This window comes from Xenopus laevis, chromosome 1L (assembly GCF_017654675.1).
Source record: "Xenopus laevis strain J_2021 chromosome 1L, Xenopus_laevis_v10.1, whole genome shotgun sequence".
Taxonomy (NCBI): domain Eukaryota; kingdom Metazoa; phylum Chordata; class Amphibia; order Anura; family Pipidae; genus Xenopus; species Xenopus laevis.
The window spans coordinates 119,684,727-119,709,643 of NC_054371.1; the positions used below are offsets into that span (position 1 = coordinate 119,684,727).

At 40.1% G+C, this 24,917-nt stretch overlaps 1 protein-coding gene across 1 annotated transcript; it reads right to left on the reverse strand.

Annotated features, from left to right (window-relative positions):
- Positions 1 to 7,417: 7,417 nt before the first annotated feature.
- Positions 7,418 to 23,385, reverse strand: nans.L (N-acetylneuraminate synthase L homeolog). Its single transcript, NM_001094124.1, is given in 6 exon segments — positions 7,418 to 8,451; positions 9,274 to 9,540; positions 14,524 to 14,678; positions 15,226 to 15,325; positions 18,700 to 18,915; positions 23,197 to 23,385. Coding segments are annotated over 6 exon segments (1,080 nt in total). The 5' UTR covers positions 23,329 to 23,385; the 3' UTR covers positions 7,418 to 8,241.
- Positions 23,386 to 24,917: the final 1,532 nt, after the last annotated feature.

The following is a 24,917-nucleotide window of genomic DNA, read 5'->3' on the forward strand; positions in this document are numbered from 1 at the left end:
TCTATTAAGCCTCTTTGTTCTCATAGAATAGGGAATGGTCATGAAATAGGCCAAAAGTTTAGCAGCATGAGGGCCCACTGACACTTTGGCCCACCGGGAGTTTTTCTAAGACTAAGTATTTATTACATAACTGGATGCTATGTTTGTAGGAAATGTGTTGGCAAAGCCCATAAAGTCGCTCACAAATTACACAATTATGTATTTAAGGGGGCTGTTTAAGTAGAGTATAAATCATGAAAATCTTCTGACGCAACGCTGCATACCTCTAAATACCACACCACTTTTACCAAAACATACCCCAGACATACCAGTATAATCACTACAGAAAATGGATAACAAGCTTTCTAACCCCAGACAAGCTAGTATAATCACGAAGTAAAATAGAAAATGGCCATTTTAACCCAGGCGTGCCAGTATAATTTGTACAGAAAATCGATAATTAACATAGAAAATGGCCATTTTAACCCAGGCGTGCCAGTATAATTTGTACAGAAAATCGATAATTAACCCATGATGTACCTGTATAATTGTGACTGAAAATGGATAAATTGCATATTAACCTGAGACAAGCCAGTATAATGACTAGAAATAGCCAATGAGCATTCCCTTATGTGGGGAAACTTTGTGCCTATTATTATATATGGGGGTGCCATTTTCTCTAGACATTCTATGCATGGGCAGTACAGGTGACACTGTGTACAGGACAGGGAACACAATCACAAAGGAATATGAAACTAGTGAAGTCGCTCGTGTTTTTTTTTTTTTGCTAAACCTCCACATGAGTGAAATGTCTCCTTCGTTTCCTCACGAAATGAGACCAGTCACCGAGTGAGGGGCGGAAAGTCGTCAATTACACTTTAACACGGTGCTTGCTACATAGGTGCAACTCTCTTTGGCCACTGCAAAAGGCGGAAGGAGCAAAATAAACCCCGCAGCCGCCGGTGACGTCATTCCCTGTGCCTCATTGAAGTGACCGGTGCGGGAGACTGCCGCAAGAGCGGGAGATAACATGACTGAGCCATGGAGGTAGAGCCACACCCACCGGACACACCCAGTAGTCACACTGTCACGTGCTTGATGTGCTCGAGTATTATAGGAATGCTGGAGGCCTGGAGCCTCTATCTTAAACATCAAGATATCAGTAATATGACCTTCCTTGCCATGTAAAAGCACTTCACTTGGCACCTGGCACATTTATATGGCTATGGAACCGCTTGGTGACTCCTCATAAACCTGTGCTACACAAGCTGTGTAAAGAACCTGGACAGTGTGCACTTATAAGACACAAAGGCCATGAATATTTTGTATAAATAATTATAATGGATGGGATTTCATTTGTCACATGACTCACAGGCACTTGTTTATTATAAAAAAACAATGTAACTTGTGTTACAAATATTAGTAGTAAGTCCCGAGACTTACTTCACAGAAAGGTAGCCCATATCGGACCAGTACCAGAGGATGTTTTTTTCATCCTTGATGTGAAAAATGCCTTTATTTTTCATCCTCCTCTGGTGATGGTCCAGTGTGTAAGCAGCCTTTCTGCACACAGGTCATCCTTAAAGGAAAACTATACCCCCCAAACAATGTAGGTCTCTATAGAAAGATATTGCATAAAACAGCTCATATGTAAAACCCTGCTTCATGTAAATAAACCATTTTCATAATAATATACTTTTCTAGTAGTATGTGCCATTGGGTAATCATAAATAGAAAATTGGCATTTTAAAAAATAAGGGCCGCCCCCTGGGATCATAGGATTCACTGTACATATACCAACAAACCATACATGTTAGGTCACATGAGCCAATTAACAGAAAGAGTTGTGTCTTTTGCTTCCACACTTCTTCCTGTTACAGTTAGAGTTGAAGTATTTCTGGTCAGGTGATCTCTGAGACAGCACAGAGACCATCACAAAATGGTGGCTCAAGGCAAGAGATGTAAAAGGGCAATATTTACTTAAATATATATTCCAGTTTGGTAAGATTCTTTAATATGCCACTTAATATGGTATGAACTATCTGTTGCTTAAGTGTTCAATTTGGGGGTATAGTTTTCCTTTAATAGCTGCATAAGTAATACCGTACCCAGAAGATAATATGTTGTACATATATGTTTGTGGCTTTTTTCATTGTCCACTGAGGATTGTGATGGTGGGGTAATGTAATACAATCCCTCATGTTAAATACTGAATCCCAAGACAAACATCAAGTCTCGCAAAGGGACTTTTCGCTTTGCATTTACCCCAGACATAGAAACATATCTGTAAAAATAAGTCAAATCAACTGGACTTGCTGTTTTTTTTTCCTTGGAGACACCAGTCATCCAACTGGCTTTTTCAATTCAGAATATTATGAATTGAGAAAGCCAGTTGGATGACTGGTGTCTTCAAGGGTAAAAAAACACAGCAAGTCCAGTTGATTTGACTTATTTCTACAGATATACCATGACCTGGATAAATGAGAATCTTCACAAACACAGACATATAAACATTAAAAGACCAGTAACATCAAACAAATTTTTGCCCGGAGTCAATGCCCAGTGCTGTCACTGGGGAAGAGATCAAGGGAGACAGCGCAGGGAGTTGATATTACCCGTGTGCCCATAGCTTTGCTGCCCAGTGTGGGGGGTTGGCACCAGTTAGAAGGTGGGAGAGTACAGGTCTCTCTCCGCAGCCCCAGCAGCCTTATGTATTGCCTTTTGCTGATGTGGTGGGCGAAGACGACGAGTCACGGGCAGAGGAAGAAGAGGATGGGGACCTGCTGATGTCCTGCTCCCTGCGCTGCTCCTCCACTAAAGACCCGCATAAGGAGGCTGGGGTCGGCAGGAGCAGGTTGGTGAAGCCCCCTACTCGTACTTCGCGCTGATCACCATGTCCATCCTGCGGAGTCCCAAGAAGCCAACTGCTTGACAAGGGGATGCACAGACTTTCACAGAACCTGTCCCAGCACGGCTGGGATGCTGCTCTTGAAGGTTGAGAGGACCAGGCTGAGCCGGAGCCGTCGCTAGCCATCTCTCACAAGGAAGAAGCTCATGCCTTGGCCTGTGGGAGCAGTATCCAGGGGGCTTCCCAGCTGCATGCTGTCAGGAGAATAGCCAGGGAGGAGAAATTGAGTGCCGCAGGATGGATGGTCGCCCTGTCACCTTTTCTGAAGAGGAGGGGAAGTTATTTCTTAATAAAGACTTTGTGATTTTAAAGTATAATTTGTTTTGGTGTTTTTTTTCTTTGTAAACTAACAAATTTTTTTTTGTTGATGTTACTGGTCCTTTAAGTCTTTTTCATGCAATGTATTATCCGAAGCATGCCAGCAGTACACTTTAGAAAATCAATTCCTTTCTTGGCTCCTCAAATAATTCTCTCTCATTTACTACTGAAGTGAGCCCCACATTTGATCCAGCACAATCTGAATTAGCCAGTGTTATTAAAGTAGGTGGAATGAGACATGATATACTAGATCCCACCACTCATGAAGTCGGGAGTGTCACTGAACAGTGACCAGCTCTTTTTTTGTATTCTGTAATCTAATATCGGTCATGCCTGTCCGGTTGTTTTGAACCAAACTGAGTTTTTAACGACCATTTTAACACAACCATGGATTTACAGTTGTCCCATTCTAACTAAAAATGCTGATGCCCCTTTTTGGCAAGAGGATAATGCCTTATCTTACTCTTGTTCAGCCCAAAATTCAGACAGAACAGTATTATTTTTCATTCCCTGTGGATTGCAAAATCACACAGTAATTTTCCATTTGGCTCACTGGTCAGCCAGTTTATGGCAATCATAATTATTCTGAACTAGTAAATGCCACTTGTCTACTAAAGCTCCAAATGTAATTTCAGTGTCATATCCTTGGAAGGAAGCATTACTGGGTAATGTTATAAAACATTTTAACCTTGCCCCATCTAGTAATCCATAGCAACCCATCAGATTTTTAAATAGCTGATCATGCAAGGCATTTTCTCTGCCTGTGTAGAACGCAGCCAGAAAAAAACGGCATTAGCCTGTCAGCAGACCACCAGAGCAGATTTCAGGCTAATGCCACATGGGGCTGAAAATCAGCCTGCAGAAATACTGAGGCAGAGAATCAGCCCCTATGCTGGCCTTAGCCTCCTGTTCTGCCTGCATCCAAAACAGTCGTGTTGGCCCGTGTGAGGCACAATAGGAGGATTTTTTAGAATGTAAGCTCATGTTTTTGTGTCTGCAATGAGCCGCGTTTGCTTATACCCAAGCCAACACAATGGTTCTTGGTGCAGGCAGGACAGGATGCTTATGACAGTGGAGGGGCTGATTCTCTACCTGCATATTTCAGCAGGCTGATTTTCAGCTCCATCTGGCATTAGCCTTAACTGTACATCTATGGGACCTATATATCATACTGTATAAAACAAATAATGCCAGAAAATTTGGCAGTATTATTTTATACCACTTCAGACCTTGTTAATAAGTCAATGGGAAAAATTCAAGCACAAGTTCTGGGGGCAAATAATTCTGCTTCTGTTTTCACCCAATTTTTAAACAGTACACATCTGAATACTTTTTTTTACACAGTGATGCCTGGTGTATTTTTTTTGCCGATTTTTTTACTGCATGATAAATAAACCCCTGTGTGTTCACTGCAAGACTGATTTCGCTCCTGTCAGTACATTCAGAAATGAAAGTGGTTAGCCTTTCCTCTGGCTGCCTTCTACACAAGCAGAGAAAACACTTGTTTGCCCATAGATTTAGACATTTATTATTTACTAACAAAGGACAATTGTCATCTTAAGAATGCTGCTGGACAGGAAGAAAAGATTTGCTCTGGAAAACAAAAAACACAAGAAAAAACTATTAAACTATTGCATCTATGCACCTTTTTGTGTGTCTAACATTTGGCACCCCCAAGTACAGGATGCCTCTCCTTCTCCTTTAAAATATATTTTTTTAAAAAGCACTTAATTTTCCATTTCACCTATATTTTAAACAAGTTTCCATATATTTTATTTAAAGGGGTGGATTTAGCAAAAAATCGAGTTGGCGGTTTGTTTGTTTTCTTGAGTCGAGAAAAAAAAACATGAAAAATGTGTGGGTATTTTCTATAACCTTGAATAGTCTGTATTTTTTTTTTTAAGGAAAAAAAGAACACAAAAAGGCACCAGAAAAAAACTGGCAAGTAACAGCTGGTGAGGTTTTAGATAAGCCAATCGGAATATTATTTAGCAACTATATTTTCCAAGTTTATTAAAACATTCAGGATTTTCAGCCTCATTGAAAATTAATGGAACAATGTGATTCATACTGGTATGCAACTTTTTTTTCCAGAAAAACCTGCACATGAATATTTTGTTTTTAGTATAATTACTATGAAAATGGATAAATCTTCATATTAACAAAATATGCCAGTATAATTACAGATAAAGGATAATTCACGGATGTGCCAGTATAATTACTACAGGAAATGGATAATATAGTGAATAATGTACCCCTACTTTAATTTATAGATATTATTAGTCACCAAGGGGTTACGTGACCATATAAAAGCACAAAGCTGCACGCCTCAATTTGAAGTTATCATTGTTTGCGCTGGGTTTAGCCCGAAAATCTGACTTTTTCTGGGTTGTCGGGCAAAAACTCGGAAAAATCAAGTGATTTGTGAAAAAAGCCTGAAAAATGTTTTTCCCCCTCAGTCTGTAGGCTACTGCCTACAGACAATTTGACTCCAATTGCATTATAAGTGCTCTTACTGATGATATGATGAGGTTTCATGCAAGAGTGTTAGATTTTGAATAAGGCTTGAATCAATTGGGGGACTGGGCAGCAAACTGACAAAAGGTTTCCTACTGTTAAATGGAAGGTTATATGCTTGGGCTAAATAACAAAACTGATTTAATTGTGGCTTTATCGTTAATTGAGAAGGATTTGCAGGTTATTGTGGGTAAACTACATTACAGTTGTACAAGGTGTCAATTCACGTCTGCTAATAACTGCAGTCATTCAAACAGTGTATAAAGATAAAGTAGGGATGCATCAAATCCACTATTTTGGATTTGGCCGAACCCCCGAATCCTTCGCAAAGATTCCGCCGAATACCAAACCGAATCCTAATTGCAAATAAGTTTCCTCCCCGCCCCTAATTTGCATATGCATTTTGCACGTGCATTTTGCAAATGCAAATTAGGATTCGATTCAGCCGAATCCCGAACCGAATCCTGGATTCGGTGCATCCCTAAGATAAAGTCATGTACCGGTAATTGAAATGTCTACGTTTCCTTTTTTTTTGTGTTCAAATAATTGACATACATACACCCTTGGCTGTGTTATTGCCCCCCTAGCAGAAACAACCTTAAAGGATAAGTAAACCCTTTATTAAAAAACCCTACCCTCCATAGACCCCCCTCTCTCCTCCAACCTAGCTGCCCCCCCCCCGGGCAAATGCCCCAAACTCTTTACTTACCCCTCCATGCAGGGTGCCATCTTCAGCCGCTTCGGTAATCTTCGGAATGAGACCGTCACTTCAGCAATTTTCATGAGTTTCGGTGCAGGCGCAGTTGTCCCGAAACAGAAAATTGCTACAACTATGCATGCACCGATTCGCCGGTCTCATTCCGAAGATTACCGAACAGAAGAAGATGGCTGCCATGAACTCCGCTGGAAAGAATTTGTACCGAGGGGTTAGTAAAGAGTTAGGGACATTTGCCTGGGGGGGGGGGTCTATGTAGGGTACGGGGTAGGGTATTTTTTTATTAAGTGTTTCTCCTTTAAGGGTATCACCTAGGGTCACAATTGATTATACTTTGGTTTGTGCTACTGCCACAAAAAAGTATCTATGGTACCACTCAACATAAATATTAAATAAGTAAAGATACAAAAATGTATGATAGAAAAAATGATAAAGAGGAAAACACTCACAGTTCACCTCAGTACCAAGGTGCAGAAACCAAAAACATTGTATCCAAAAAATGTGAGGATCTCCAAAAATAAAGAAACAAATGTAAAAAGTAGAAAATTTATTAGGACATGAAGACCTAACGCGTTTCGTGCCTATAGGGGCACTTACTCATACTTACAATTGATTACTCTAATTGGCGTCCCCAGATTTTACATTTACAAAAGAGACATTTCTCTAGAACAGTTAAAACCAACCAGGATGTAGTGACCTCTTTACAGGACACAGGCAGACATATTCCACTGCCCATGTATAAAAGCCTTCTGGATACTAGTTAGAGATTGTTTTTTTTTTAGCTGAAAGCAAGAGATTTAGGATCAGATGACTGGAAGAAAGGATACAGGCCCATGTTTACAAGGAAATATAGAAGCAGAATAAGCTGTCCCATTCCAAGCTACTTCCATTCCTTAAACTATGTCTTTCTTTTTCTAGCATTATGGTTATGTTATTACATCAAAATACATAAATATGACAGACTAAACTCGACACAAATCAAATGTATCAATTTTTAATGTTGTTTTACAAAAGAACAATCTTTGTACACAACAAATTTTTTTTGGTGCAAAAGTCACTGTGCCAAAACAAGGCAAATTCCATAAAACTTCATTTGTATAAGAATCTATCCCAAAAAGATCATAAAAAGATTTTACATAGCATTCTTGATTTTGTTTCTCTATCACTCGAGCTGGATTTCCTTGGCTGGAATAGCGCATGTTAAAGAAATGGATTTGAGCCCTGGATGCAGAGATAGATCACCATCCTCATTAAAGATGGCGACGTTCATGCAAAACTATTCAAGTGCAAACACACGGGGTATTTTTTTTGCCAGTCTGATACAGGAAGAGATGGGGGAGGGGGATTGGCCAAACCGTAATTCTTATACTAGTCTGAAATGAAAGAGGAAAGCTATACTTGTAGGCCAAAGTCGCCTACACACACACACACACAAAAAAGAAATCACATGAGGTGCTGAAGTTAGAGGAAGGAAGCACAATCCGTAAACATTCAGCCAGCATACATGTGTTTGTCACAGTACTAGTGTGAGATTCATCCACAATGGCAGGGTTGGTTCTAGAATCAGAATACAAATAGCCTGCTGAATTACAGACCGATTGCCATGCAATAATTGAAAGCCTTACAAGAACAGCAGTTTCTCTCACTGACAGTTCTAGAACAGAAGCACAATCTGGCATGCCACTGGTGTTCAATACAAAAGGATCCCCAAGCCGGTGCAATTGTACATCTACAGAGCACATGTATTGGTAAGGTGAAGGGTGACTGCGGGAAAAGAGCCTTGAGCAGCAGCCATGCTATAAATCTAACATTTCGTTCTAGTGTTATAATTCTCAATCGCTTCTTCTGTAACGGAATCGTCTTCCTCAATCTCTCGCTTAAGTGTCTTGCCTTCCAGGTCATAGATTTCTTCCGGGGGAAAGCCACGGGGCTCAGCCACTTTCACCGTTAGCATGTTGAGTGTGAGCACTGTGCCGGCAGGGATCTTAACTTTGGCCACCACTGATTTACCAAGCTGCAAAAGTGAGAAAATTATGTTACATGTAGAAGTTATTTCTCAAAAAACACCACAGAGAAGAACATACAGCAATCAATCATGCATTCTGCAAATGAAAAGAATTTCCCATAATTGTCTTCATGGGAAGTTGAACATTATACAATTATTTGTACAGCAACTAAATACAGAAGGAGAAACGCTGAGGAACAAACATCTGATTTATCCAGTGAGTCATAAAAAATGACTGCTGCACAGGGAAGCAGGACAACAAAAAAAGCCACTCCTTGATTTTATGTTTCCAGTATTTTACATGTATGTCTTGTGAACCTAACAATTACAAATCATTTCAGTGGGTGGGAAATTTTCAGCTTATGTCCATAAAATTTCTAAGGGGCAGTTTTATTAAAGGAGAATTCAACCCTAAAGTTAAAAAAAAAAAATAACACCAACCCCCCTACTCTACATAGACCATCCTCCCTCTCCCCCCCCCCCCCCCGCCTAGCTCCTACCACGGGCAAATGCCCCAAACTCTTTACTCGCCCCTCGGTGCAGATTCTGTCCAGCAGAATTTACGGCAGCCATCTTCTGGCTCTTCGGTAATCTTCGGAATGAGACCAACGCTTTGGCAGTTTCCATGACTTTCGGCGCATGCGCAGCTGTAGCTCCAACAAAATTGCTCCAACTACGCATGCGTCGATACATCACTTTCTTCCCGGAGACTGCTATTTACAGTCAGACCCTCCTTATTTTTATTGATAGAAAGTCATTTCAAACTGAACGTAATGTCATTCAACTTACATGAGCTATAATAAGACAGCAGCAAGAGATAGATTGATTTACCTTGTTGTGACAGGCCAATTCACAGGGCAACAGGCGTTTGACAGAGGAGCCCATTGCTTTCTCTACAAGCCTGATGGAGCTGACCAATTCAGCCAATTCATTTGGCTCCAGTGAAGCTTGGTGATCATTGCCTTTCCAAGTTTTGTTCAGTGTTACATGCCGCTCCACCACTTTGGCTCCCATGGCGACAGCTGCCACTGAGATTACAATGCCGGTTTCATGACCAGAGTAGCCAATTGGGATATCTGGGAAAGTAGTCTGAAACTCCTTTAAGGAAAACAAAATGCATGTGAGACAATTCAAACAGGCATCCTTCTGTTTTGTTCGGTCTCTATAGTAAAGAGATCCCTGCCCAATCTCATGATAGATCAATTCAGGAAGGGTGTAATCAAAATGTAGTTTAAGAGTAAAAATACCATAAATGTACGTCTAAGTGAAACGGCCAGATTTTACAGGTAGTGGACAATTAAAAGGGTGTGACTTAACTACATGACACATCAATTAGCAGTCAAATGACCTTTATCTTCTATTGAGCCTATGATAGTGCCCAGGAGTGGCACAAAACTTTTTGTACCACAAATAGGATGTAATACAATTTTTTGTTACTTAAAATAACTTTTTAAGAGGCATATTTTCTACCGAGGTTCCGGTTTGTGGCAGCCTTTTTCTCTACATGGTCGTGTGTTTTTCTATTAGCAAAACATGTAATTCCATTTTGTTGGAGACTAAACTTCTGCATACAGATCTCTTTACCACCCAGCAGTTGTATCACTTAAGGAGACAACTTAAGCAGAGACAAAAAAAAGTAAAGATAAATGTTTAATTATTCTTAAAAGGGGATACATGGCCTCATAAATTATGGTAATGTGAAAGCCAGTAACAAGGCACATGGACCCTCATTAAAGGAGAACCAAACCCCCTTATGCTTAAAATCCCCTACCCTACACAGCCCCCCCCCCCTCCTAGGTGTAAACTCTGGCAATTGGCCCATATCAATTACTTACCTCTTTTTGCAGATTCAGCTGAGCTCACGGGCGCCATCTTCAGCTCTTCGGTAATCTTCTGGAAGAGAGCAATGTATCGGCGCATGCACAGTTGCAGCAGTCTTCCGGTTCCTTACAACTGCACATGCGCCAAAAGTGATGGAAATTGGTGAAGAAGATCCAAAGATTACCGAAGATCCTGAAGATGATGCCCGTGAGCTCTGCTGCACTGAATCTGCAAAGAGAGGTAAGTAAGCGATTAGGGGCAATTACCAGAGACTGGGGGGGGGGACCCAATAAAATTATTCCAAATCCTATTTTATCATGTTAGTCAAGCAAAATTAACTTAAATTACACTGTATAAATTATTTGAATCGTGTTTCCATCAGTCTGGGAATTCATAATTATAGCAAGCAGGCAAGAGCCATTTCTGAGATGATGCAAGCCTTGCATAATCTCAGAATCTTGTTTGTGCACAAGGATGGGGGACATGATGTACATCCCCATGCACTGGCTACACAATTAAATGGTTAAGAGACCTGGAGGAATGTAGGGAGAGAAGTGACATTTAGGAAGTGCTGAATGGAAAGTGAAAGTAATTGCTTGCTCCGCCTCTATGCCTAAGGCATAAAGGAGGGGCAAACAATATTTGATTGACAGCTGTGATTTCTAAATGAAATAAAAAAAAGAATTTGCCATTCCCCCTCCAGGTAACACTATGTTGGAATCCCCAACACTTAAATAGACTCTGGCGGTTAAGCCCACTCTGGTTGCGAAATTAAACCGTCGCAACAGAGAATATTAAATCTTATACAGATTATTGGAGTTTAATGACAACACTGCCACAACGGCTACCCTATGGGAAGCCCCAAAGCGTTCATGAGGGGTGTCCTATCCCAAGCCATAACCCAAGCCAGAAATGTAACTAAAGAACAGGTTAAGGATGCGGATAATCAATTACAAATGAGTCCGAACACATTCGATCTCCTACCACAGGCTCCTACCAAAAGCTTGAAGCTTCCCGGCACTCTCTCAGTAAGGTTGCAACAGAGCTTACTAAAAAGCCCTATAATACCAGACACAAAACATATTTGAATATGGAGACAAAAATAGTAAACTTTTAGTTTACCTAACTAAACCCCAGACAACTAGTACTGCTATACCCCGTATACATACGGACAACAATAGATTAGTTACGGATCCTCACCTCATAGTGCAACTATTTGCACAATACTACCAAAACCTACACGCCTCTAAGTCTAACTACACCAATGCTCAGTTATCTCTCTTCCTGGATCCTATTCCAATCCCATCTCTCTCCCCTAACGACCGCGCCATACTAGACCATCCGATATCTGAGAAAGACATTGTCTCAGCAATTAGGGCTCTCCCATCTAATAAAACACCAGGGCCGGAGGGCCTTCCAGCAGACTGGTATAAAGCCTTAATAGAGATATTACCCCCTAAACTCCTCAATACATTTCAAGATGCTTTTGATAACCAATCTCTCCCTACCTCATTTGATGAAGCCCTAATTGTAGTTATCCCCAAATCAGATCTTGTCCATCCAGACCAATCTGGATTTATGCCAGGTAGATCCACCGACATTAACATCAGACGATTATTTACTAACCTCCAATTAGACCATGTTGAAAGGGGTACCCGAGTAGTGGCCTCACTAGACTCGGCCAAGCTGTGGGAAGTCCTGCAACGCTTTGGCCTTGGACCAAAAATAATAACCATGAACGGGTTAACCTCCTTTCCACTAACAAGAGGGACAAGACAAGGGTGCCCCCTCTCCCCTATGCCTTAGCCATTGAGCCGCTTGCCATATGCTTTAGGTACCCCCCCCAGAACAAAGGCCTAACATACAATCAAATTCAAGACAAGGTCTAAACATATGCAGATGACTTGCTTATCTACCTTAAAGACCCAACTGACTCACTCCTTGCCTTACTACAACTAGTCAATCAATTCGGTGACTTCTCGGGACTCCAGATTAATTGCGAGAAATCAGTACTGTTCCCCATTGACACTGATCAACCACAAAACCTGTCCCCAGGGATTCCCCTACAATGGTCCCAACAATTTAAATAAATATTTAGGGATGAGGATACATACAGACCTGGATAAATTCATTAAACTCAATTTAGACCCAATCATTACCACCTTTAACACCAAACTCATCCAATGGGCCAAACTGCCACTTACACTCTGGGGAAGAATTAATGTCATAAAAAAATTATCTACCTTCCTAAATTCTTATATGTACTTCACAATGATCCCTGCCCCATCCCCAATCAAATCTTCAAACAGATTAATCAGAGCTTAATCCCCTTTATTTGGAATAACAAACCACCAAGAGTAGCCTGGAAAAACTTACAGCCCCGTTGTCAGAAGGGTGCTTAGAATTTCCTCACTTCCAGTGGTATTACTTAGCATCACAAATACGCTATCTACACTGGTGCTTTGCCCCGGATGCATATGACCTGAAAACCCCCTCCAGGCATCAATTCTGAAGTCCCTTGAAGGCCTATGCAACTTTCCTTACTGACAACTCAAAGATGTGCCTCCACAACCAACTACATTGTCCACTCCATATAAAGCATGGTCTACAACGGTGAAATCTCAATATTTATCTCTTTGGGGGAATTCACTTCTCCCACACCCAAGACATTTACAGAACTTTATTTTCTGGCCTAGAAATAACATCAAATACCTGACTGATCTTCTAGAACACAAAACCTTTCCAACATACATACAACAAGACAAGATTCTTGAACCGCATCTCCCCTTTTACAAATACCTTCAACTGAGACGCGCATTTCAAGCCCAATTTGACTCTCTCTCCTCACAATTAGACACTCTCACTCTAGAGGAAATACTCAACTCACCCACTATGCATCTATCAAAACTTGTTGCAAAAAGGCCCTAAACCATTCCAAGCTGCAGAAAAATGATGGTCCTCTCGCATCCCTGAACTCACCCCAGAGGAGTGGGAAGAAGCTACAGACAATATATACACATTTCTGGTCTCAATTAAAGATATATCTATTCAATAAAAAAAACTTTCCATCACCCATGAAACTGCATCAGATGAGGAGAATACCTACTTACTCAGATGCACCAGATGCGGTACTGCCTCTGCAGATTTTTTTTCATATAATTTGGTCTTAAGCATATTCCCAACGTTTCTGGACGTTAATAGACTACCTGGCAAATAACATAGCATTTCCAAAAGTGATCGCTCCAGCAACATGCCTTCTGGGTGTTTTAGATGTCATAATCCCGATGAAACACTCAAGATTATTATTCAGACTACTTCTCTTCTATGCTAAAAAAAACCGTACCTATGCATTGGATAGGAAGCGACTAGTCAACTGCACAGCCTATTTGTATAAGTTAACATATGAAAAGAGGGGAGCTAATAACAAATTTGATAAAGTTTGGGGTCCCTGGTGTGACCTTGATGAGATAGGCAATGAGTAAGAGGAACTACCTGTGTAACTGCTGATCTGTTGCTTGCTATAAAGTATGGATACTCCTAATAAGATGAACCCCATTATTTTTCAATTACGGGAGAGAAGTAAGCAAGTGCTTAGATGGCAATAAAGAAAAGAGTTATTACATGGTAGAACGAGGTAAATTGCTTTATGTATATGTGACCTAGGAACTATATGATCCCTTATATGTATAAATGTTTTCATTATTATTATTTTTGTTTTGTTATCTATGTATGGGCATTTAAAATAATAAAAACATGACTTATAAAAAAAAAAGAACTTTGTATTTCATGTTTAGTTTGAAAAGGACTTTTATTATACAGCTTTTTATGTCTGGGTGACAGGTCCACTTTAAACAGAAGGAGTTTGGTTCTCCTTTAAACCTTTCTACTTCATACTCTTGATTTGCAATGTAGGTGGCTCAAACGTAATTAGAAAAAAAGGAAATAGTGGTTCCCAAACTTTGGAACAGGCCTCCCTAGGCTGAATGGCCATTTGCAGAACTTCACTATAGAGGACTGTGGCCATCTCTAACTTAACTGTTTGATAAATACTGTATGCCCCAGTGTTGCGACACGTATGGGTGTGGCAAAGCATTAGGAAGGAAGAGGAATTAACATGGGTGTATTGCTTTTATATAGTAATAATTGCTGCTCTGTTTCAGATTACATGACTCGCAGGCTACAAGCAATGGTAAATTGTAAAGGTGTCAAAAAGAATCCAGGAGGATATTGTACAAGCTTACAAAAACAAGAGCACCTCACCTTTATGACACGGAGGTTGACGTCCTCTGGTAAGAGAGGGTATGCGCTGGTGCACTGTAGAAAGCAGAAGTTTGGATTCACTTGTTTCACCATTTCATAAACACGACGCATTGTGTCCAGGGACTGCATGCCACTTGATATTACCATAGGGCGACCTGGGACAAGAAGAGACCCATAAAATATATTTAATAAGAAATTTTAAGCTTCCAGGTTGAAAAACAGATCAGTACAAATTGATCTTTTGCTTTAGAAGTTGGTGTATTATTTCCATGTTTATTCCATATAGCAGAATTAGAATTATTTTGGATATTCTGTATAGAGTTTTATTTAAAATGCCATTGGTTTTTTGCTATGTCTTACAGCAAACCGTGAAACAGTGAAACTAAAAAAAGCACTTAATCCCACCTCACTGGTTCTTCAGAGCAATTTCTGGGAAAGCAGAAGGCAATCAATCAAATTACTCTCCCCTGTTTAATGAAGGCCCCAGCAAACAAACGGAGATAGGAGGCATTTGTTTATATAAAATGTATTATTATCTTTCTTGAAACTACCACCACTGGCTCCAGAGGGTGGGGGAAGCAGCTATTAAAAGGTAGAATCAAAAGATATATTTGTACCTATATCAGATTTGATTTGAGCCTTAGGGAATTTATGTTCCTTAAAAACAATACACATTTTCAAACTCTTATAAAATAACGCTACCTTTCTGTGCAGTCTTTTTTAAATACGGAAAATTATTGGTGTCCCCTGAACCCACTTTTAAAAAAGGGACGCCCAGCTCATGAAGGAATTCCACTGCCATCTGAAAGAGAAAAACATATATACATGTATCAAGTTAAAACATTAACCCAGCTACACCTAGGTTTGCCACCTGCCGGTATTTTATTGGCCTGGCCGTTAAAAAATGAAGCTTCATCCCAATGTTATTAATAGGGGAAATGCATAGAAATATAGGAAGACCGGTATTTTTTTCAAGAAAAGGTGGCAACCAAAGCTACACCTAAAGCTGATGGGCTTGTCTGTATGACCCTGGTGTTTCATGTCCCTTTAAATTATGTAATAGCTTATAAAAGAAATACCTGTACACGTCAAGTAGACATGCCCCCAAGCAGCAGAGAGGTGCATGCTGAGACCACTCACAGCCTGAATTTAGTTTTTGATCATTAAATATTGATGTGATCATACACACATCACTTGGATATACTGCCTATATTCTCCGCTACAAAGGTTTATGTACAAATCCACTGGAGGGCAAACTGAACTTCATTAGGGCAAAAAAACGTCAATAGGCAAGTATTTCCCAGGACATGCCCAAATCACAAAAAGGGTACAGAGCTTTATGGAGAATGGGTGTAGTCAGAGTTAGTGTAGTCAGTTCTGGGCATGGGCCTCCTGTAACTTACAGGAGATCATTTCTATAGGACAGCCTAAGATTGGTTTTATGAATAATCAATCTGTGTACTGAAGATTATACATCTGGATTGATTGCAGACTGACTAATGCAGTGTGTTGTTGCCATGGTGACAGAATGGCTCATCCTTCAGGCCTACTCAGCCTCATAGTGACAGAGGAAACCTTAAACATTTATATGTTGAAGTCTAAATCATTTCCTTCTTTTTTGAACAGTCATTGTATATGTTTAACCACTCCTCACAATGTCAAAATATCACACAACTAGTAGCAAAACAGCATGAATGCATAAGCAGAAAGCATATATATGCACCCATATACCCCCGCACCCAGATTACACCAAGCAATCATTGCTTTGGAACTGTCGGAATTCAAGATCAGAGTGCCATAAATGGAGATGTAAATGCTCACCTATCATGTACCTGACTGAGATCTAAATAGATATGATAATGAATAGCAATCACGTACTCCTAGAGAGCAGTAGGTTATAATCAGGAAATAATTATTTAAGGCAGAGAAATGTTGCCCATTGCCTGGTAATACATTTGAGCACAACATCAATAAAATACACACCCAACAAGTCACAGTGAACAAAAGACCAAAGTACTGCAGTATTGCATGCAGGGTTAGAAAAAAGCTTTACATTGCTGGATCGATTGATATTTGGGTTTTGCCTAATACCTAATCCTCCATTCAAGATATGGCTAAATCCTAATTTGCGATTTTAACTGTCAGCAAAATCAACACAACACTTTGCATTTCATATTGAAATATAAAAATGTGTTGTATCCTGTTATCCATTGGTTTAGACATAATATATTAAGCAGCTGATTTACAATGTATTGCTACATTTTACTAAGCTATAACAATGGTTCACCTTTAAAGGAGAAGGAAAGGCTAAAATGAAGTAAGTTTTATCAAAAAGGTCTATATAAATACACCAGTAAACCCTCAAAGTAATGCTGCTCTGAACCCTCTGTCAAAAGAAATACCACATTTCTTTCCTTCTATTGTGTACACATGGGCTTCTGTATCAGACTTCCTGTTTTCAGCATAAACCTCCAGGGCAGGGCTTGAGCATGCTCAGTTTACTCCTCTCCCCACCCCCCTCCTCCCTTCCCATCTGTAATCTGAGCCCAGAGCTATGAGTGAGCAGGGAAACTCAGTCAGGAAGTGATGTCACACCAAGAAAATATGGCAGCTGCTATCCTAAACAAACAGAGAGAGCTTCTAGAGCTGTTTACTCCCATATGGTAAAGCATTCTACAGAATAAAGTTATAGCTTGCACTATTGTAGCTAATCTATTGGCAATAAACTGTTTTGGTAGCTTTCCTTCTCCTTTAAGTTAACTTTTAGTATGTTATAAGCAACTTTCTGCATCTTCATTATTTATTTTATATACGTTTGTGAAGATTCTCATTCATCCAGGTCATGGTATATCTGTAGAAATAAAGTCAAATCAACTGGAGCTGAGGTGTTATTTTCCTTGAAGATGTTTCACCAGTCATCCAACTGGCTTATCAATTCAGAATAACTTGAGAAAGACTGGTGAAATGTCTTCAATGAAAAAAAACACAGCAACACCTGTTGATTAGCCTTATTTCTACAGATATTTATTTTTTTTACTGTTTTTGAATTGACTTTTTCTTCTGGCTCTTTCCAGCTTTCAAAAGGGGGTCATTGACCACATCTAAAAAAAACGGACTGTACGTATTTATTGGCATTGCTACATTTTATTACTCATTCTGGCCTCTCCTATTCATATTCCAGTCTCTTATACAAATCAGTGTGTGGTTGCTAGGGAAATTTGAACCCTAGCAACCAGATTGCTAAACATTGCAAACAGAACTGAGCTGCTGAATAAAAGCAAAATAACTCAAAAACCACAAATAAAAAATTAAAACTAATTACAAATTGTCGCAGAAAATCACTCTCTACATCATACTAAAAGTTATCTCAAAGGTGAACAACCCTTGTAATAAACCATTACGGATTAGTTATATAATAACTATAGAATAATTTCAGTGAGAAAATTAATTGTCCATGTCCTTACTCCCTCCATATCATGCGCATGAAGCAGTAATGATTCAAATTGGTGTTAGTGCACAGTGCTGTTGATGAGCCGTGCTGTGCACTAATATCCCACAGTCAATGAATTCTGACAAATTGACACCTTTAACTGCTTTCATCAATATGTTCATTCATTAAAATCGATAAATTCAAAACCAGACAAATCCTGGAAATCCTTCTGGATTTCCAAGTTTGATCTTTCACAAAGCAGCCCTTAAGGGTTTAGATTTGGTCTAATGGAACACTAAAGATTTGGTTAAAAAAATGTTCCTGTGCATCTCTAAGATTAACTTTACAATGTCAGAGCACAGTAGAGGAATAGCCATCATTGCTTCATTAAAAACATATTAATAGCTTATTAATAGCTCACTGCTTTGTTCTGCCCCTTTTCATTCCCTTAATCACAAGAAAACAAAGGAAGCTGTGCTGATCCAGGATCTGGGTATCAGATAAACCACATCAGGGCCCATTTACAAGTGCATTGTGCAAAGTGCAATTCCTGCACAGATGGCCACATTTTTACCCATAATGCAACATCTTTTTCTATAGCAGCATAAATGTGTAAATGATTTCTGACACAGGGTGGCCGACTTGTGAAATCTCACACAGTTGTGTTTGACACGAATCGAGTGCAACTGCAATGAGTGTAATGGATCAAGTCATAAACAAAACCTACCGCTAACATAACAACCTACCTCATCCATACCAGATGCTGTGAAATAAATTCCTACTTCTTTTGCATACTTCTGTAGCTCCCGGAACTGATCATGGCTGAACTCCAGGTGGCGCTTGTGCTCTCCATAGGTTTTCCCCCAAGAGTGTGGAGAGTTATATGGTTTTTCCAACGCTTTCTTATTAAACTTGTACTCCAGCTCACTCTTCTGAAACTTTGCACAATCTGCACCACATTCCTAAAAGACAGTCACAACAGAAAGAGGATTTATATGCACATACAAATAACTGAAAGGAATTGTTTTAAAATTCCAGGAGTAAGCAGTGGGTGGAGTGGACATTTTAAGATTCTAAGTATAAGATAAAAAATATTTAATGCTGTGAAGACATTTCTCTTCAATCATTATTTAAAGAAAAACTTTACCCCCAGAATGAATACTTAAGCTACAGATTTAAGTAAAGTTTTACCTTTTTTACATCTCTTACCTTGAACCACCATTTTGTGATGGTCTGTGTGCTGCCTCAGAGATCACCTGACCAGAAATAGTACAACTCTTACTGTAACAGGAAGAAGTGTGGAAGCAAAAGACAGAACTCTGTCTGTTAAAGGAGAAGGAAAGCTACGGAGGCATTTTATTGCCAATAGATTAGCTACAATAGCGCAATATAGAATGCTATATTTATTCTGTAGAATGTTTTACCATACCTGAGAAAAAAGCTCTAGAAACTTTCTGTTTGTTTAGAATAGGAGCTGCAGTATTAATGTGGTGTGACATCACTTCCTGCCCAAGTCTCTCCCTGCTCTGGGCTCAGATTACAGTAGAGAAGGGAGGGGTGGGGGGAGAGGAGCAAACTGAGCATGCTCTTGCCCAGGGCAATGAGGTTTAAGCTGAGAACAGGAAGTCTGATACAGAAGCCCATGAGTACACAATAGAAGGAAATAAATGTGGTGTTTCTTTTGACAGGGACTCAGAGCAACATTACTTGGGGTGTTTACTGGTATATTTAGATGGACCTTTCTGATAAGGCTTACTTAGTTTTAACCTTTCCTTCTCCTTTAATTGGCTCATGTGACCTAACAAGTATGGTTTGTCTGGTATGTTTGTGTGCACCGTCAATCATACGATACAAGGGGGCTGACCTTATTTTTTAAAATAAAATTTTCTATTTAGGATTACCCAATGGGTATACTAAAAAAGTATATTATTATGAAAATGGTTTATTTACACGAAGCAGGGTTTTACATGAGCTGTTTTATGCAATATATTTTTATACAGACTACATTGTTTGGGGGGGTATAGTTTCCCTTTAAAGAGTAACTGCAGCTTAGAATAGGACTGCTTCCCACGGAAAGTACAGCAAGCAATTATTATTATTATAATGTATTTATAAAGCGGCAACATATTCAGTAGCACTATACAATAATAGGTTGTACATCATGCCTAACAATTCCATAAAACACTGACCAATGCACAGCAAAGGAGTTTTCTTAGCTGCATGATTCAGTTCTACTTCCAACAAGCTCTTTAAACATTTACATACTGACTAAGCTACACCCACTCATATGAGTAGGATTTTAAGCGTCTGCATCAAATGAATTGCAGATGGTTTCCTAGCACTGCAGGGCTTCTTTATTCTGCAGAGTTGCAAGGCAAGGAAAAACCTGAAAGGAAGCACATTATTCATGTGCCCAAACACACTGTATAGAGTAATTGGGCCTGATTAATATAATTACATTTATTCTACATAGAAGTAGAGGGTGCATTGTCTTATACTGTAATAAACAGGTTTCAGTGGCTCATGTGACAAAGGTGACATAGGTGTTATAGCATAGTGTTGAGTGAGCACTATTTAGAAGGATATATTTTCTAGAAGATTTGTGGATCTTGTTCATCATATAACAGATCTTACAGCTGCTTTTAAAAGGGGACAGTTCAGTAGTGGTCAAAAAAAAAGGAGGACCTCTGCGCTAAAATGCTGAAAAGATCTACAACTTTACAGCTTGCTACCTACTCCCTTACTCTCATACTACTGCATTAGTGGGCTAAGCAAAATGGAGGTGGTGGTGGAATTCCACTCCTTGTTTCATCTCACCCTTCTACTGTCAGTAACATTTCCAGACAAGGGGAAATTCAGTGGTGGTACCATGAAGGGGACAAGGGCTACCAGCCTTGCCTTCATTGTCAAAGCTGTTTTGGACGTGGACTAGATGTAGAAGAGGAGGAAAAATTCAGAGTGAAGGAAGGGTGAGTGAAAATGAGAAAGGAGATGGGAAGGAAGGAAGATGGGTGGGACTGGGAGTGACGCAAACAATAAATTAGAAAGGGGTGGGATAAAAAGGTGTGGTTTAGTGATGGTTATCACATACAAAAAGAGAATTAAGAGCACAACAGAAACGGCAGAAGGAAAAATGTGAAATGAGAACAGGAGATCAGGTAGGTGCAGGGGAGAAGAGGATGAAAGAAGAGTTATAAGGAAATGCGTGATCATGAAGCAAAGGTAGGTGGAGAAGGAAAAGAGATAGGAGACGAGGAGAGGGGAAGAGTGGAGTGAAGACAGTCAAGTGGAAGTTGATGAGGAAACAGTAAAGATAGAACAGAAGTTCACTTGTATAAGAAAAAAAATACCAAATACAAACTAAAGGCCAAACAATAGTTGAGGTGAGTGGAAAGGATGCATATCAATTCACATATAGGTTGTTCTCTATATGGTTGAGGGTCTGAGCCCTGGGTCTATTGGGTACCTAGCAACTCCCTTGGTACGCAGAATTTAAAACTACACCTTTTACATTTTACATAAATACATTAAATTACTATTTGGACTTTTAGCACCTTAAACTTGGCATAATCCATTTAAGTCAATAATAATAATAATAATTCAGATGGCAAGAAAATATGATGTTTCAGGCACTTTTAAAGGTACTGCTGGAATTTTACATCAGGCTGCATGGTCACTTAAAATCAATGTACAACTTGGTAAATTCACCAGACTTTATGCTGCAATGCCTAGTGTTTAGGTGGCCATCTGATCTGTGGTGTATTTTTTTGCACAGCCATTATGTTCAGCAGCAAAGTGCCATTTTGTTACTTTCCCACTATGCCAATAAACCACAACCGAGATTTAAACAACAGCAATTGATCATATATTACAGTGCAGTAACCGGATTATATCAGGCAACAAACAAAATAAGCCTGCTATGGGGAATAATGAATAATACAGGATTGCTGTTTTATAAAATTATATTGTGACATTATGATTCATTTAGAGTGTTCATAGAGTGATTGCAGAGAGGGGCTACCCAAGCACCTTACTTGCTCCCTTACTCCCTGCCCCCCCCAAGCAGCAGAATTGACCCTACTCCTCAGTTTGCTGCCCACTCACTGCCCCTGCCACTCTCTCCTTGCCCCTTTACTGTACACCACCACCACAGCCCCTGCCTCTTCTTCCTACACCTAGTTCTGGCTCTGACTGACTTTTCACGTCACTTTCTTATTTATTTTGTAGTTTTGAATAAGCCTGCAACTATAAAATGCTCTGGTTGTCAGGAGTCACTGATCCCAGTCCCCAAAAACCAAGATCAAGTTGTTTAACTGTTCTTCTTGGTTTCATATCGGTTTGCTTTCTTCTCAGACTCTCTCTCTCTCTCTCTCTCTCTCTCATCATCTTCCAACTCCTGCCAGGTTGCTAGGGTAATTAAGTGCTAGCAACCTTTAAACAGTTGGCAGAGTGATAAAAAAAAAATCTAAATATTTCAGAAATCACAAAAAAAAAACTATTTGTAGAATGTCTTAGCATACTGCTGTATACATTTATGATCAGCTTTCCATTTCTATGTGTCAGCATGGGGAATGATGTATTATATTTTAGAAAATATCATTCATTCCACTTTGGCATTGATTTTACAGTCATGTTATCCAAGCCCACTACCGCCTGCCCTGAACGCCCACACTAAAATGATACGTGACAGAGCTCCCCCCCCCACTGCTTAACCCACAGAGAGGCTTGTGTGGGTTTTCCTATGTCAGATTATCCTTGCTTTAGGAAAAAGGGGGGGGGGGGAGATCAGGCTGGTCATTCTGCATTACGGCTTTTACTGAAAACACCTCCCCATTATTACTGCCCATTGCGGTTATTTAAGAGATATATTATATAGATAATGGATAACATGAATGAATGGGCTGTGCATGAGAGATGCAGGCACTGCAGTGGTGTATGTATGTATATATATCTATATATATCTATATATATATATATATATATATATATATACTGTATATATTATAGAGTGCAACAGGTGGTATGTATGCGCTGGCAGCGGAGAAATGAATAGAAAGAGAAGAGTTATATAGAGAATATGTGTTGTTAGCCTGTATGGCATTGCTGTGGGGGTTCCAATGCAGGTTTAGTGGCTGCATCATTTCTGCCTGTTCAATACGAAGCTGCTCTCCAGTTTATTCTGCGCTTACTTTACATGTATACACACACATTTATATATATTATTACAATGAAATCTCAGTCACCTTCGCCATGCGGATCATTTTCTTGGCGGTTTCGATGTCGCCCTGGTGATTCTGTCCGATCTCGGCGATGATGAAGCATGGATGGTCCCCTCCAATTTTCCGCCCAGGACATAGCTCGAACTCTACAGGCATGTTGGCGTAAGGGTGATAGCTCAGTCAGGGAGCGCCGAAAGGTAATATATACTCACCGGCCTTCCCCGCTGCAGCTTGAAGCAGGCATAGCGAAGCCACGCCCTCCTCCCCACTACAGCAGCGAAACTGACCAATGAGAAGACGAAGAAGGAGAGAGGCGGCAGTAAGCCTGTCACCAGATCCGGCTAAGGGACGGCACTCCGGGTGAAGGCAACGTTGGCCGTGCTGGTGACGTCACCCGTCTAAGAGAATTGTCCGTCAGTTCTTTCTCTGGCGTATCTTAAAAGCTGCTTGGGTTTTTGAGGTCTGAACTAGGATTCAAAGTAGGCCCTGTCATTTTGGGTGAACAGAGGCCCATACAGCCCACACAAGGGTCCACACAGCCCCCCACCAGCCCAATAGTCACTGTCTATGGCAACTTACAGCAGCCCCTCTGGCACTTGCCAGAACCCACAGATTGCCAGTCCAGGCCTGTTTTTGACTCCATACTAGTGATGTTAAAGAGGTCTGTGGAGAGCTTGCCTATTTTTTAGGGTATCTCTTCCGACTTGCAGGCTTCCAATTGCGCCCCATAAGGTTCCCAAACGATAATGCTGGTGGGGGTAGGGTTGCCACCTGGCCGGTAAAAATTATGGCTGATCCCAATGTTATTAATAGTGAAAAAATATAAATATATAGGAAGGCTGGTATTTTTTTCCAGAAAAGGTGGCAACCCTAGGTGGGGGCAGGCCCGGGCGGCACTGACTGAAAAGTAGTTTCATGAACAATGCTTCTTTCCCTAAGTTTATGGGCTTTAAATGATTTTGCTGTATAAGTATTAAGAACAGGGGTCCTTTGCACCCCTATATAGTGGAGCTCTGCCTGGTACGTGCCAATAAAGATGTAACTAACAGGGCACCCTTTGCACTATAACATGACATCCTTTGGGTTAAGGGCAAAACGGATTCGGACCTATAGCCCTTCAGCTGTTGTTAAACTACTACTCTGAACATCTCTCTGATAATGGTGAATACAGGAGTTGTAGCTCCGTCAGAACAAATAGGTTATACAGTAGTTAATACTGTATGTATATAGGGCATTATAGAGCAAATTGTGCCAGTGGCATAACTAGAAGTTGGGAAAGAAGGGCCCCACAGCACAATCATTTTAGAACTCCTCTAAACCTTCTGTATCCCACCGGGAGTCTGGACACATACATTTCCTAGACCCCCCCAGCAGTTATAGGGACAGCATCCTATATAGTTATACCCTTTGATCTTGCCTTTCTGTCACCAGCATACCAAACTACAGTCTTTATCTACCTATTGCTGTGGCCAGTTCTGTTATGCACAGACTCTTGAGCAATCACCCTATTGCCTCTGGCAGAATTGTATACTACAGTGCTCTGTATACAGGAGTTCTGTGATAGCTGTTGGAGGGCAGCAGGTTGAATATCACTACTGACGGAGCCTGAAAAGATAAATCCAGCTCAAGTAACTGCAGTTTATTTCTAAGACAAATAAATGGATTGTTTAAGGTTGGCTTTAAAAATATACGAAAATTCTGCTATTTTTGTTATACCTTTAAAAAAATGAAAAGGTAAAGTAACA